General features: G+C 50.2%; 7 protein-coding genes across 7 annotated transcripts; 2 read left to right on the forward strand and 5 right to left on the reverse strand.

The window, feature by feature from the left end:
• Nucleotides 1-146: 146 nt before the first annotated feature.
• Nucleotides 147-1,105, reverse strand: N7477_007628 (Bax inhibitor-1 family protein; the record flags this gene model as incomplete). The annotated part of the gene is made up of 3 exons (XM_056969291.1): nt 147-741; nt 832-902; nt 962-1,105. The coding sequence occupies 3 exons, from the start codon at nt 1,103-1,105 to the stop codon at nt 147-149; spliced, it is 810 nt and encodes a 269-aa protein (XP_056819323.1).
• Nucleotides 1,106-1,598: 493 nt separating this feature from the next.
• Nucleotides 1,599-4,859, reverse strand: N7477_007629 (SPX and EXS domain-containing protein; the record flags this gene model as incomplete). Its single annotated transcript, XM_056969292.1, has 7 exons — nt 1,599-2,597; nt 2,650-2,739; nt 2,788-2,961; nt 3,012-3,155; nt 3,213-4,453; nt 4,498-4,705; nt 4,758-4,859. 7 exons carry the CDS (start codon nt 4,857-4,859, stop codon nt 1,599-1,601), a joined length of 2,958 nt encoding a protein of 985 aa, XP_056819324.1.
• Nucleotides 4,860-6,150: 1,291 nt separating this feature from the next.
• Nucleotides 6,151-6,357, reverse strand: N7477_007630 (DUF3759 domain-containing protein; the record flags this gene model as incomplete). Its single annotated transcript, XM_056969293.1, has 1 exon — nt 6,151-6,357. The coding sequence occupies one exon, from the start codon at nt 6,355-6,357 to the stop codon at nt 6,151-6,153; it is 207 nt and encodes a 68-aa protein (XP_056819325.1).
• A 1,993-nt stretch (nt 6,358-8,350) lies between these two features.
• N7477_007631 (alpha/beta hydrolase) lies at nt 8,351-9,094 on the forward strand (the record flags this gene model as incomplete). The annotated part of the gene is made up of 1 exon (XM_056969294.1): nt 8,351-9,094. One exon carries the CDS (start codon nt 8,351-8,353, stop codon nt 9,092-9,094), a length of 744 nt encoding a protein of 247 aa, XP_056819326.1.
• Nucleotides 9,095-9,233: 139 nt separating this feature from the next.
• N7477_007632 (uncharacterized protein) lies at nt 9,234-10,682 on the reverse strand (the record flags this gene model as incomplete). Its single annotated transcript, XM_056969295.1, has 5 exons — nt 9,234-9,547; nt 9,606-10,054; nt 10,110-10,233; nt 10,290-10,416; nt 10,500-10,682. 5 exons carry the CDS (start codon nt 10,680-10,682, stop codon nt 9,234-9,236), a joined length of 1,197 nt encoding a protein of 398 aa, XP_056819327.1.
• A 1,745-nt stretch (nt 10,683-12,427) lies between these two features.
• N7477_007633 (uncharacterized protein) lies at nt 12,428-14,356 on the reverse strand (the record flags this gene model as incomplete). The annotated part of the gene is made up of 1 exon (XM_056969296.1): nt 12,428-14,356. The coding sequence occupies one exon, from the start codon at nt 14,354-14,356 to the stop codon at nt 12,428-12,430; it is 1,929 nt and encodes a 642-aa protein (XP_056819328.1).
• A 369-nt stretch (nt 14,357-14,725) lies between these two features.
• N7477_007634 (SNARE domain protein) lies at nt 14,726-15,444 on the forward strand (the record flags this gene model as incomplete). Its single annotated transcript, XM_056969297.1, has 2 exons — nt 14,726-14,760; nt 14,823-15,444. 2 exons carry the CDS (start codon nt 14,726-14,728, stop codon nt 15,442-15,444), a joined length of 657 nt encoding a protein of 218 aa, XP_056819329.1.
• Between the last annotated feature and the right edge of the window lie 153 nt (nt 15,445-15,597).

Raw genomic sequence — 15,597 nt, forward strand, 5'->3', positions numbered from 1 at the left:
TCACGAGCAGGACTGCATATAATCAATTAAGAAAAGCATTTGTAGAAATAAAAAAGGTACACATGCGTCAAACCATTTGGCATATCCAATCTTGTTCATCACCGGGCGAGTAACCCCACAGCCATATGCTGAGTATAAGACCCAACTTAGTTGTTCTGCTGGCTGTTCAAGATGCGCAGAATAGACATGAAGAGGTTGATGACATCCAGGTACAAAGAGATGGAAGCCTGGATCTCATCATCAAGATGATAGTGGCGCATCACCATCTGTGTGTCCACAAGGATGTACCCCGAGAAAATCAGGGTACCCATGACACCGTAAATGAGCTCAGCGGTGCTACCGAAAGGAATGAACATGGCCACGAATCCGAAGAGGACCATGAACCACAGTGCTCCGAAAAGGTAAGGCATCCAGTCGGTGAAGTCGTACTTAGTCTGGCATGCGAAGAGCGTCAGGGCCACAAAGATGCCCAGTGTCAGGGCGAGGGCCTGCACCACAACGCGCACGTCATAGAACGATGTCACCACGCTGATTGAATAGCCTTCAAGTAGTGTGAAGCCAGTCAGGAAGATCAAATTCGTCGGGTATGACTTGGCCTTCCACCAAGTAGCTAGCATGAATCCGAGGGCACCGAATATGGAGATAATCACCAGCCATGGGCTGCCTTTGATAAATTCGCGGTAGGAATCGCTGAAGAAGGAGATGGAGCAGAGGCCGGTTGTGACGAGAAGTTGGACGGTCCTAGTGTGATCTTTGTGTTAGATGGTCTTCTGTTATTGGGAAAAGATGGTCCACTTCTTCGTTGAAGGGAGATGGGTTGGTGAGACTTACAGAATCGAATAAACCTTGCGCACGAACTGCATCCGGATGTCGATAGTGCCTTCCGACACGCAGCCACCGAACTATACGTGCATATCAGCATCTATGAGCTTGGCAGGAAGTAGTGATGTGTAAGGCATACCTTGAAATCATCGGGCAGGTTGTCATTCTCGGTGCGCGGAGCCGGGTCAGCTGTAGCCTGATATGAAGGCGGAGATTGAGTGAACTGCTGATCTTCGAAAGAGTCCCGCTGCGGAGCGGGCTGGTAACGAGCGTTGGCAGCCATGTTGAGGTTTGGAACTTCTTGCTGTTGATCGAGGTTCGATGACAGCGGCGATGGATGTGAGAGAAAACCCAAGAGGTGGGAGGATGACCTTGGGAGGCGCAGCCATGTGACGTTAGATCACGTGTATCCATATCTGGACTACGCGATAAGAGATTAGATGGTCATCACTGTTGGGGATCTGCAGTGATGGAAGGATCGAGACTGTTTTTTTCATTGCGCCCGTCAGATCGAACTTGACCTTTTTATGAATTACATTATTATTCAGCTCCACAGCATCTAGGGACATGATTCACATGAGAAGCATGCGTTTTGTTGTGACCAAAAACAGTCATGGTGAAAGAAAAGCCATATCCTACTCGGATAAAGATGACACTTCACGCAGAATTAAATATATGTGCATTTCATCACAATGTGACTTTAGCTAGTGCGAAATCATAAGTTTACGTTCTAAAAAAGTTCATGCTCTCGTCATTTCGACAATTCAGTCGATCTGTCAGCGAGGGCGAGTGTCATCATACGAGTTCTTGATAGTCGACCCCGAATCTTCATCGGTGTCCATCACACCTTCATCATCATCGTCATCGTCATCGCTCGAGTTATCACCAGCATGACCCATGTCCTGGCTCACAGTCGCGCTGGACATTTGAGCTGGGAGGCGCCTTCTCTGGAAATCCTGTGCGTGTGCCGTAGACATGGCATTGCCGACCGCTTTCGCGAAACTGGGACGGCGATTCCGAGCGCGCAGGGTGGAAATGGATGGTGTTCCGGTCTCAACATCTCCCGGTGCCATGAACGGTGTTGTTGGGGGAATTTGTTCTTGCAGCTGCATATCGCCAGGCTGTGCGCCATCAAGGCCTGGAGTTTGAACGGCAGGCACAGGCACGTCGTATGGAAGGGGCACATCTCGCGAAGCTCGGAACAATAGCACGTTCGTGCAATGTTCATTCTCGACACGGAAGATAGACCACATTCCGCGGCGGAAAACCTCGGATAGGGAAATGACAAAGCTGAGAACCGCGGAGTGCTGGAGATCATTGACGAAAATCGCGTAAAATATCCAGTTGAATCGAACGATGACGTCCAAAACCATTGCGACGTAGTAGATCCATACGCGACGGAAGGCTAGCACTTCCCGAAGGAGTTTGTGTTTAGCATATGGGTTGCCCAAGCTCCAATCCATGATCAGATCCCAGACAGATACGTAGACAGCATTCAGAAGACCGAAAGTGATGAACGCTGCCTGGAAACGAGTGTGTCGGTCAATGCGATACATGCTCAGGGTTGCGTAGTAAAGGATACTGAAGACATATTTTCCCAGGTTCAGAAGATGAGGGAAGGCATTTCTAGTGTCTGCGTAACGACGAATGCATTGGAAGGCTCGCCATATCGCCGGCAGGGTGCTGAAGAATCCCAAGAGTCGGGAGTGAGAAGAGTTGCATTTGACTGGATTGGACCAGTGGGAAGCGTATAGACAGAAGAACAACGCGATGTTCTAGACAATTGTTAAGTGGAGCTCAAAGCGAGGGGGGCCCTGGTCAACTTACACCCATGGCATATACTTGAGAGCAGTACATGTCGCCGAGGAAGAAATCACGGAATTCAACAGGGTATATCCCAGCAAGTAGAAGTCGCCACTGTATTCGTCAGTAATGGTAGAGGCAATGAGAATAGCCGAAACTCACGTTCGAAAAGGCCCACCACTTGCGGCTGCGATGGTAGAGAACACGGACAGGCAGGAAGATGATGATGAGCGTCAACCCGATCAGCACAACGGGCCAATATATGTACATAGCATTGATCCACGAAAAGTTAAGCCACATGAAAAGGCCCATGAGGAAGATGAAGAAAGATGGAATCTGGATGGCTGTCAGCACGAAATGTAGACAGTACTCAGCCCAACACATACCTCGAGCAATTGGCGCCACTCTAAGGTGTGCCTGGTATCATATTCGAAAACAAATGCATAGTTGATCTTCGACTTGGTCCACACCATACAGTCCAAGGAGAAAAGTAAGAAGTGGAACGCGATAAGGAAGTAACCGCCATAAATCTATCCAAGTCAGACAGGAGATGTCCCACGTGGTTGGGGAAGTAAGGGAGCACAAACCTGGAGTAGATAGCTGGTCCACACCTGTATTTGAACTTCACCATGTCGTAAGTGCTGTGAAGCATAGACCAGAGCCTGAATGGCAAACAGAGTACCGGCAGTAAGCAAAAGTCCTGAGCGAAATGTACTGGGCGAAAAATCGCCCGACTTCTTCATTGTGTGACGCAATTTGGAGGCAGCAATCTTTCGGTTGCCGCGCTCGAAATAACGTGCGTACAAATCTTCCACCGCCGACATCAATGTCTCCAGCACATCACTTTGCACAAACGAGGCCTTGTTGACCTTTTCGGACATATATCGCAGCGGTGGCTGGGCATTGACCGCCTTGTCATACTTCTTGTTGATCTTGCGGAAAGCGGTTCGGTTGAGATAGGCATAGCCTTTCAGCAACTCAATTCCACGGTAGAACTCCTGCAAAGCGTGCTTGAGCTTGCGCTTCGCAGATCGATAGGAGACATCATTGTTTGGCGGTTCCTGCCGCCGCATGAAATCTCGTCGCTTGGTAATAAATTCTCGGTCAGGAGCTGGCATCCTTGGTGTGGCCATCTGGGCCAGTGCCTGTGAATTCTTGCCGAAGTGAACCTTACCCGTCAGGGTATCCTTGAGTCGGGAGCTGTTTAATTTCCCTAATCCATTTTGTCCATTCTGAGGGTCCACGTTGCGTCGTTTGTTCGCTCGTTTGGCATCATACACTTCCTGGATGCGCTGATCCCGCATGATGTGCAGCTGTTGGCGAAGAACCTTCAATCTTTCAGCAGCCTCCTGCTCCTTCATTTGGTAAAAGTCATCGATCTTCTTTAGCTGCTCATCCAGGTACACGAAGAATGCCTCTTCCTGCTTTTTGACCTCTGATCTCGCTTCAGCCAGTGCGTCCACCTCTGGATGGGAGAAGACACGCCGCATGAGCTGCGATGTACGATTCATCGAATTTGACTTGGTTAAAGCTTTGACTGATTGTGGGCTTTGGGCAGTTGGTAGTCGGGCCAAGGGTGGCTGGTCGGGCGGGCCGTCCACAGCATGCGCTGGTAGATCGCGAAATGTAGCACGGCGAGTCGCAATAGGGGACGGTGTTCTGGCTTCCTGGCGACCTTGTTGATCCTGCGGTGGAATATACTCCTCCTCTGGGTCCAGTGCGGGGTCCGGAAGCTCGAATGAAGCAGCATCTGAGCCGAGACCGTGCGGCTGTGGCGGTGTCGCCAGTATACTACCATAGCTACCAGCAGTTTCTGAGAAGCGCGATCCTGGTGTGCGAAGCGGCTGACGCTCTGTCTTCGGGTAGGTATACCACGGGCATTCGATGACGAATTGGCGCCAGTGGCCTGAGGGATTTCCGGGTCAATGAGCTCCCCAGCATCGAGCTGCTTGTCGGTGTTCGACGGTGTTAATGTCGCACCATGGGAGAACGGAGTACTTTGACGAAAGGACGGGGTTCGAGGGCTCCGTTGTGCCTGCTTCAGGGCACGAATAATTGCCTTGACCTTCTTCTTGCCGCCCTATAGCATGATTGGTTAGCAACTTCAATCGGCGGACTGAGTATAATCATACCTTGTAGTCGAGGTACTTTGCTCGCCATTCAGGAACCAACTCCTGCTCCAGCTCTCTGTGCAAGACTAATGTCAGCCACTGGAATGCCCCATAACGGAACATCACAGAAATCGAACTCACTTGGCAAACTTCATCCTGAGCAACCCTCCGTCATCGCATGCTTACCGGTGGTGGGGAGAACTTTTGGAGGGTAATTGAAAAATTGCACACAAATGACGAGGTCGGGATCGAAGAATTTGCCCAAAATGCTCCCCCGTCGTTGCACGACCGATAAGGCGGAAAAGCAAGCTAGGCGACCTGGGGCTCTTCGTGATAAGAAAGTATTCAGGAAAATAGAAGAAAAAATCCCGGGGATCCACAGAAGATCTACTACGCAAGGTACCGACAGGGATAGAATAGTGTACCGAATACCCCGAATATCTGGGCGTGCGCCATAATCCCATCTAGTTGCGATGACTTTTAGGTACGAATCGCAACAATCATCGAGCCTGACACGGGCACGTGCTCCACGCACGATGAGCTCATTGCCCAAGTTAACGCCCTCGTTCTCAGGCATAAACAGCCCTTTTGATCAGCACCGGCCATGATTGGTCAACAGGCCCGCCCACGCTAAGCTGCTTATGGACGGGCTGCACAAAGCGGGAATCCGAGCGTCCAACCTGTGTGTCCGACATACAATCAGTAGTCATTGGGATCTTTGAGTTTGGACCGCACCTGCATCACGCATAGGCGTCAACTACATGCTCCTTGCCACTCGCTATTACACTATGGCCTATACTGGCTCATCTGGGGAACATCACCCTCATCATCGGAGTCTTGATAGGAGCCCGAGATCTACATTTGAGTTGGAATGTGGATTGCTCCGGAATGTGTTCGGCGTGTTTTTCCCATAGTGAATGGCTAGGAGATATCTTCTCTGCAACCCTATGTACGCGACTTACGCATTCGGGGAATTCTCCTTCTTGGCACATTGGTTCATAACAGAGGTTTCGTGCATTGGGCACGATTACTTGCCCGCAAGGGAGTGATGGCCACTGTAACTCCTCAAGTTCAAATCTGCACCGGATTCTTCTGTGTCTCTCAAGAACAGCGCTACTTTAGATGCTGCTTTGTCATGTCATGTGTTTACATGTAAGAGACTCAAGCATATTCGCTTGGTACTATCGCCAAGCTACCCTAATAAGCATACCACATGCTTTCGTGCATCTGTAGGTGGCAAGAAAAAGCAATATCAGATTGCGTATTTTCAGCCAGATACCTGGATCTTACTTTCCATTCCAAACGGATCTGCCAGCGGCCACGGCTCTCGTGGGGCCCGTAGCGGTCGGGTTTGTAATTCTCTGCGCCGTGGCCTTGGATGTAATGGTCATCGTACATTCTGTGGACATTCTCTTCAGCGCGGTATCTTAGCCTCAATCTTGTCAAACTCGTCCACACCCTTGATTTCGGCGAGCTTATCTACCTTAAGGCCGGCGAAAGCGGCACTGGTCGCCTTGGCATATGCGGGGCTGACGGTCTTGCCTGCAGGTTCAATAAGAAGATTGCCCATGACAATCTGTCGCGGTTGACCCTCCGCCGCCATAGGCTCTGTTGTGAGCATCTTCAGAACCGTCTAATATTTAGACGACTTCATGTGTTGCTGTGCAGGGCAGGAGCGAAAATACTCAACGCCCCTGAGCGATGAACTATTGCCTGCATGTATGGATATGACGATCATGCTCACATGTGCGTGTGCGTGATTGGGGGTAACTTAGCCCAGCCGAGAGCCATCACGATGACGGTATTGGATAGTAGAGACAAGCCTTTAGAGAGGAAAGTTGTATCGAGAATGATGACAAGAAGAAGGAATGTTAGAGGGATGAGGTGATGATATACCCGTACAAGCATATTCGAAACCTTCGGAGAGGCTACACCTACTCGGCGCAGGATATTCCGAAGGGTTCACTCGTCACTGTCGACAGGGTGTGTACTCTGAGCGTGACTCTACCTGAAGATATTTACAGGCGGATGGACCAAGACGTTTTCCCTAAACACGGCTAGAACACGGGATGGGCTGACAATCCGAGTCGGCATCCCTTCTATAGGGCAGTGGAGCTGGCAGATCGCACAGTCCTCTCAACGCCTGTTGGCGCACTCGGATAGCTGTGGGTGGGGCGATAGAGACTTTCCTTAGCGAAACTACCGGCAATTCTTTATGTTGGCCCTCGAAAGGTCAAACGGCGCCCCAAGTGAGTGTCACGATCCCTAATATACCTTCACAGGACCTGATCACTTGCAATTTCCATCTGCACCGGCCGAGAAGCTCCAATAGATCTCCCAGATACTTTGGGGGCTGACACAAAGACAGAATATAGCTCTATGTGATGCTGAAATTGTGCACATCACATGTCCACCATCCAATCAGTCTTCTTTTTACCTTACTGATGACGAGACTCAAGGCAAGCTATATTGACCCTGGAGCCAAAAAGAGAAGTGATAAAGCCACACCAGGGGTGCGAGTACATGTCCCATAAGGCCCAACGAGATGGTGGCATGCTGATCGCAAGGACCGATATGGAAGCCAGGCGGACCCATTCAGCCCTATTTCGCCGGCAGATGAACCAATTAGAGAGATGATTTCGGCGGCAAGCGTGTCTCTGTCCTAGTGGCACACAACCCATAGTTCGAGGTATACAGAACACTTAACTCTCTACAAGAACTACGGTAGAAGCGGGGCCAAGCTTCTCATGTCTGAAGCTTGGCCGCACCCTACAAGGCCCCGGCTGAGCATCACGAGCTTCCTACTCGACGCAAGTGGCGGTGCGCTTGAGAACCTGAGAAGCAAATATTTGTTTTGGAAATAGATGATTAGGAAAAGGTTCAAAGAAACTGGACTCTGTCACTGGCTATGTCTTTGATTTCTCGTGATCCCTTTACGTAGAGCGTCCACCCGGCCCGTGCACATCCACATCTCATTCCAAGGAATATGATGTCAATGGTACCATTGATTTGAGCTCCATTGAGCTCCTGCCTCTCTTCGTAAGTTCAGCCGTGAGAGTTTTGCGTACAATTGGTTGAGGATCAATGTAAACACATTAAAAGACATGCTGTGGGGCATACATATAGTGGCTTGAAATAACATAAAAGTCTTCTACGGTACATAATCTTGATCGGCCCTGGGTGAAGACAGTGCCACTGCCAAGAGTCTGCAAGAAACATTGCCTCATCAGGTATTCTACAAAGGCGAGCATTTGAACATAGTGGAAATGATGCAGGCAGGGAGATTCGCCTCCGACATGATTCATCGGCCCCACATTGAGCTCCGGTCTTGGCAAAACTTTTTCGAAACACCCCAGGTTTGTGATAGAGCGGTGATCATTATCCCTTCAGTCGCACCTTACCGTAACAATATCATCGGGACCAGAGTCGCCTTGTGCGGAACGAGAAAGGCGCAGCCACCGGACTGTGTGCGCCCCCTTGGACGTGAAGCTGAACAGCTTGGAAGAAGCCAAAAGTACAGGAAAGCTTCACGAGCAGAGCTCAGCGCTTCTGCTGTGTAGCTATCACGAGACCCGCAACCGGGATCAATTGAAATTGAGGCCTCACCCGTCACTATGCCGACCAAAAACCCCGCTCCATCCGACTTTCCCGCCAAACTCACCGTCACCGTCACCCTTCCACCCTCTGCATCCTCCCCAGCCCCCAATGTCCTACTTCTTCTTCACGGACTCGGCGATTCGGCTGCAGGCTTCACCTCCTTCGCGCGAGCCCTCCAGCTTCCAGAGACCGCTGTCGTCACAGTACAAGGGCCTGCACCCCTGCCATTGGACCTGGGCGGTTTTCATTGGGGTGACGATGTCTCCTTCGATACCTCCAGCGGTGGGTTGGACATGGACGCAGGTCTGACGCGAAGCACAGCAGTACTGGCTGATGATGTCGTGCGTAACACACTGGTCAAGAAATGCGGCTACCTCCTTCGGGAGGTCATGATCTTCGGATTCGGACAAGGTGGCATGGCTGGGTTGACGGCGGCTCGCGAGCTGGGACAAGGTGACAACGGTGGACCTCTGTCAGGAGTAATCTCCGTTGGAGCACCATACCCACTTTCCGGGCAGCGATCGGGGGTCAAGAATCGTACGCCAGTGCTCTTGGTGGCTGGACGAGACTCCCTCGTTGTCTCCGATGCGGCTGTTCGAAGGACGAAAGAGGTCTTTGAGTTTGTTGAGCTCAGCCGGTATCCGAGAAAGGGTGATGGCATGCCCACAAACCGGAATGAGATGATGCCTGTCATGCAGTTCTTTGCACGGCGGCTGCGCAGCCGGCAGGGTGTGCCAGAGGGCAGCGTGGAGATTGGCTGATATATCTGCCACAGAGCTGACCCATCCCTAGAATGGATCAATATTCACGATGTCATGTCACAAAAAAAACCCCCCCGTGGAAACAAAACATTGCATTTACATATTTACAAAACAAACATATATGAATTAAACCAGAACACTATGCCACTTCGGCCTCGATGATTCCTTGTCCCTGGCGCGGTGGGAACCAGAATTGGACCACTTGAAACCCAGCCAGTGTTAACAGCTTCTCCCAGTGATCCTGCGTTCTCTCCATGCTGCTGCAAAAGACCATCATCTGCCAATCCAACATGGTCTGCGCCAACGGAGCGCCCTTGTCAGGCAAAACGAACTCCTCGATGATGAGTTTCGAGTAGCCTTTCTTCATGGCAACCCGCAAGTGCTGTAAGACCTCGTAACACTGTGCATCTGTCCAGTCGTGCAAAATGAATTTCATGTAATAGATGCGAGCGTCTGTCATCAAAGTTGAATTAGTTCCAAATTCCTCACAACTCGAGAATTGGCTCCTCACCTTGAATGGGCTGTGGCTTGAATAGATCGAATGGCAGGCTCTCAATCTTTTGACCGAAGTTCTTCTCTGGTAAAACGCCTGGCTGATCCTCCAAAATCAAGCGACCCAGGGCAGATGGAAACTTGGCTTCGAAAGCCGCCAGCTCATGTCCTCTCCCGCCCGCCACGTCCACAAGCAGCACATCCCCCTCATGAGCTTGATATCCATCGATCAGGCGTTCCTGGACAGGAAACCAATCGACCCAGTTCAAATTATCTCCACGGTTGCCTTCCATATAAGTATTGAAATCTTTCCCGGATTCGGGACTCTGTGAGAACCATTCCCAGAGAGACTTTTCTGTTTTCTCGCCGTATTGAAAAGGCCCATTATTCGTTCCTGTGGGGCTTTGGAAGCTCGTTTGCCGGAAGTATTCTGGAGTTTTGGCCAAGCTAGGCATACCAACATCAAATCTTCATTATATTGTGTTAGAATAAGGTTGAAAACCCGTGGAGGAAATGGACGTACAAGAACTTAACCGTCGCCACACTTTCGCGGGTACTCATCTGTCGTGTCATTGTGTTTGCGGCGTACATTCTGATATCGTGCTCCACGAGGTATCCAATTCCAGCAAGCACACGCAATACTCGTTCTGCCATGGGTCAGGTTTGGATGCTCATCTTCACCATGAAGAAACCGGTGTCTTACCTGTCAACATCAAGTCCGCGTTCTTGACAGCAGCAATCTCTTCCAATGGCAAGGGTATATTCCTCTCTGTGAGGGTCGTGAAGATATCGAGGTCAACGCCAATCCTGACACAGAGGATCTGAGTGGGCTGCAAAGACAGATTGTCAACTTTTGCTCTCATTTTTTCAATTGTCGAACATAGGCCCATGCACAATCGCCCGGTGTACTCACCGAGTAGCTGAGTTGAATGACTGCGTCTCGGGGCTTTTGGAGTGCTCCGACTAGATCCTGGGCGGCCTTCAGAGCTATGAGCCGGTCTCTCTCATTCTTGTCATTTTTGAAGCCGTCGGCTGCTTGACAGAGGGTATTCACCAAGCGATCAACGTGTTGCGTGTCGCCAATATATGTGATCATATTTGGAATAGCCCACCAACAGTAACAAGGAACAACTTCAAGGAAAACTTCCAACGTCCAAGGCCGAAACACACCAAAGGATTCAAATTCCAGAGGGCAAATTGGCCATTATATAGTCGAAATAAATCTCCTCCACTTAAGAATTTCCTCGGATGTTTCCCGACAAGCGAAAACCTACATGGATCATCCTGCACTTAAACAAACCTAAATCCGCCTCAAAGACAAATCCAACTCATCAGAATACCCATCAACGCCTCGATCAGCTTTTCGTGCCCAAAAAATGTGTCCGCGTGAACAAAGTATGTGGATCCTGCAAAATAGCGGGCACCATACAAGTCGACCAACAATCCTCCTAGTCATTCGACTGGGAGCCCAAACGAACCAATCCAAGGCAGATCGATCCTGTTCTTAGATCTTTCACCCGAAATCAAGCAGGCATTGGCTCCCTGGAACCCAATCACGTCTGGGAAAAGTGCCCGATGCAGCTAGGATCACACACGTGATATCAATCTGCGAGGGTCGTACCTCATTTTTTTGCAAGTCGAGATGTGATGGATCTGAGTGGATCCAATCAATATGTGTTCTAGCTACGGAGAACACGCCGAAAGAAGAATTGAGGATTGGCAAGTGTTTCTCATCTGGGGCTACGTGTGCGTGGTTTGTTTATTCCGGACCGCGTCTTTCTTTGCTTTTTCTCAGCCTGCGAACATGTCCAAAATTTGCTGGTTCGAAGCCGGTTCGAAGCCTCGCCTTGCTTACTGTGGGGTTCGGTGGGCGCTCTCCTATGTGATGGGTGTCTTCTTGAGTGCGATAGACTGCGTCGATGATTCTGGAAGGAGGCGTCATGGAAGTTGTCGCTCTGGTTATTAGGTCAATTAGCCGTGATCAGGGATTTATTTCAATTGGAAACCGCGAAAGCCTGCTTCAGGTGTATCGGCGGGATTCCAGGGCGATGACTATGATGACAAGACAGGTGTCATAAATGTGGAACGGGCGCTGAGACTCGTACCCAGCCTCACTTTCTTTTCCACGCAATCCCTAAACGTGAGGTCTCCTTTTATAGTCTGATTGTCTCGCCCCTGTGTCTCGTAATCATCCCTGCAGCGGCTCTTATATTTGGTTCTATACTTTGTCAGTCTTTTTCTCACTTTGTCGACCATATTCTTTTTGCTCGGCATTAGATTATAATAGAACTGAGTTCCCTTATCTAAATCTGGCGTCACAAAGGAGCTATTCCAGGGGAATGGTGCCAACGTGGATCTACAGACGCCACTCGTTATAAATTGTTGGTTCCAGCTCGTACTGCCGATCCCGAAAAAGAAGGTACCTTGTTCCTCCAATATTTAATATTTCCAAAAACAAAAATATTCTTTTGTGTGGGTCATCATTCAATAATTTGTGACTCCACAATTGGCACCTCGACATTGCAGCGAAAGAAAAGCCACAATCGTGATCTTGACGGTGACTGAGCTGGAAATCTTGTGATACCACCCTCCCCTCGTTTATTGCCTTCACTAACGAGCTAGAGATGGCTGTGAGAGGCTTCATGCGAACACAAAGGGCCAACGATAATAAATAGAGCAGTCAAAATGTACATTTCTAAATTTCCATGTCCATGATAAATGCAACCACTTCTCTATTTGTATGTTTCGGTAATCCAGCCATAGTTCTCCAAAGTAGCTTCATTGAAGCGGCGGATATATGCAGTTCGTTTGAAAATCATATCACATCAGTACTTCTAACCATCACTTTTTAAGTCCAATCACAGCCAAGTTCCGTGGACTCAAACTGTAGTCGAACACGGGCTCAACCCAGCACTCCTTGACATTGTCATGCTCGCGCAAGAATTGCCATCGGTCAACAACGATAACGGCCTCGACGACCTGAGCGCTAAATGCCATCAAACTCCAGACGACACTGAGGTTCTTTCTTCCCTGTTGGAATCTAGTCTCGTAGACCTCGATTTCCTCGTCTGTCATTGGGGCAACTCGCTCTCGAATCTTCGCACCGTGAATTGGGTCACGACTGGTTTTCGCTGTTGCGGTGCGGACATAGGAGTTGAAAGATGTGAATGCAGCTTTGCGCAATGATCCGATGATCACAGGCGTTGTACCCTTGGATTCACCAGTCAGATCCTTCACGAGACCGGGTCTAGGTACCACCTCGCGGTCGACAAGGATACGCTGGTATAGAGCGCGGTAGAAGTGGCGGGTGAAGAAGCTCTCGCTATCCGCGTAACCCCAATTGTATGGGGCCTGGACAGCCATTGAGCGGGCGGTAATATTGAGCTTCATTCCCTTTACGCCGGAGCTCTCATAGTCTTCGAACATTTTGGACATTGGGAAACCATGAGGGTCGTACGCGCATCCAGTTTCGGTTAAGCGGGGATGAAGGGAGCGGAGGATGGGCAATTTATATGTAGCCGGACCCAGACGTTCGGTCAGCAGGTTGTAACAGCAGCCGATCATGGCCACGGCCACGACGGATGGGTTAAGGATCAGCGAGCGCACGCCGTGGTGAACAAGGTTTCCACAGGAGTGCAGGGATACGACCATCACACGAGGGTCCTGCGTCTTTGCGTCTGCGTGTGTTGTAATCGCCGTCTCTTGATTATCTTCTGATGGCTCTCCGTTGGTGACTTCAAGAGAAGGATTGACAACATGGTCGATGATAGGCTCTAGGTATCCGTCCAGGATTTCATGCTCAATGTAGCTGATAATTCCTCGAGTGTCGATCTCAGGCTGCTCCTTCTTTGCTTGCCGTTCTTTCGCGGCAGGGCCAATGATTTCGCCAGCTTCAAGAGTGATCTCACCCAGCATTTTGAACGCCGTAACATCCTCGATTGTCTCATCGAGTTCTTCCAGATCTTCAGTTGAGGTCCGAGGCACTCCCGTCTCTGTCTCTGTTGATTCAGGAGCTGCAAGCTCGGGTTTACCGTCGCAGTCAGTACAAGACTTCTTGCGATTCTGCACATAGATAGTCTTCTCTTCCTTCTTAGCTAGCCTAGCTTGAACATCCATATCCCGCGCACCACTGATATACTGATGCTTCCGCTCAATTGCGATGATATGTTTGTGGTAGGGCGAGCTTGCTAACGTGCGTCCCAGGTAGTTCTGACCAGATCCAAAATCCACAATATGGGAAATAGGCTCACCCCGACGCTCATGCACAGTATCGGATAGAGATGCGACATATTTGGAGAAATGCTCGACCTCGTGAACCTTCTTCTTGTTCATGCCCACCGCAATGTGTCTTGGCAGGGTGCTCTTGGTCGATTTTGGGAGCGCAGATGTGAAGTCTCGATCGAGACTCAGCCGGCGTACATTGTGGATATATTCCAACAGATCTTGCGGAGGAAATGCGCCTCCATTCCATGTGCGGTCACCATCTTGGGCGTCACCGTTCGTAGCAGCCTGTCGCAAAGGCTCAATGTCTTCCCGAAGAAGTAGACGGATGATGTCGTGAACGTCGTGCTGGTCGAAGAATGATCTCCAGCTCTCGGATAGTAAAGCCGTATAGATATCGGGTTCGCGCGTTAGGAAATCGAGGATATGCACGCCGCCGCACAGGTTCATGAACAGCAAGTTCTCACTCGCGAAGGAAAGAAGCGCATTGACATAGGTGTCGACATCCCTCCATTCTTCGGCGAGTGGTAGGGGGCGATCACGAGCCATCTCGAAGAATTGAAAGCGTCTTGTCCCTCAGAAGGAGCCATCGAGATAATCGTGGGGAAATTGTTATCTTTTTTTTTTATCGTTGCGACCAGCTGAGTCATCTCAAAGTCGGAGTATGAAATCAGCTCGAACTACAAAACATCAGCCATTGACCTATTTCTTTTATTAGATCTTGCACTGTAAGACTTTTCAATGGGAAATAATACCAATTGTGAGACCACAGAGTCATTTCCTTGCGATATTGGAGTGAAATGACATCACAAGTTCTCGAGCCTGCTCCCCTGAAACCACGTGATTGTCGGCGAGCTGGCAGCTTCCCCGTGGCAGCGCAACCATCATTCGCATACAACACCCCGATAAACCGCAGCCATGGAGCACACAGACCCGTTCCTCCAAGTCCAGGCGTAAGCAATCCCCGCGACCGACCGGTTTAACCTTCCAACCAAGAAACTGACCAACTTGATAGAGACGTCCTGTCAACACTACAATCCAGCCGTCCCCTCTTCTCCTCATATCTCCGCATTCGTTCTCTAACCAAGAATCCGTCCAACCCAGAGCTGAAGCAAGCGCGCTCAGAGCTCGAAAGCACAATATCCGAGCTCAGCGCGGACCTAGACGATCTTGTCGAGAGCGTCCGCGCCATCGAACAAGACCCTTACCGCTTCGGTCTAGAGCTGGAAGAGGTGCAGCGGCGGCGCAAACTTGTGGACGATGTTGGTGCCGAAGTCGAGAAGATGCGTGAAGAGCTTCAGGCTGCAGTTTCTCATGCACCGGAACCGGACCTGCCCAATCCTACGGAGTTTGATGCTGCGCTCGAAGCAGATGAGGGCCGGGGTGGGGATGATTACTATGCTTCGATGGAGCAGCAGCGACAGGTTGAGTTGATGCATGAGCAGGATGAGCAGCTGGATGGGGTTTTCCGCACAGTTGGAAACCTGAGGCAGCAGGCTAATGACATGGGCCGCGAATTGGAGGATCAGGCGATTATGATCGATGAGGTCGATACGCTGGCAGACCGCGTGGGTGGGAAACTGACCAACGGCATGGCGCGCATTCGACATGTTGTGCGAGCGAACGAGGGTAAGTAACCTTCTCGTCTACGTCTGGATCTACAGCTGGATCTATGGCTGGGGACAGTTGTATATCGATATGGGAATCACGAAATTTCACGAGGCTAACTTTTCTTTCTCCGTTAGATACATGGTCCTCCTTTTGCATAGCGGCGCTGATCTTTGCGCTTG

The sequence above is a fragment of the Penicillium maclennaniae genome (genome assembly GCF_028827695.1).
Source record: "Penicillium maclennaniae strain IBT 15551 chromosome Unknown utg000007l:1.0-4884863.0:1.0-4888362.0, whole genome shotgun sequence".
Lineage (NCBI taxonomy): Eukaryota > Fungi > Ascomycota > Eurotiomycetes > Eurotiales > Aspergillaceae > Penicillium > Penicillium maclennaniae.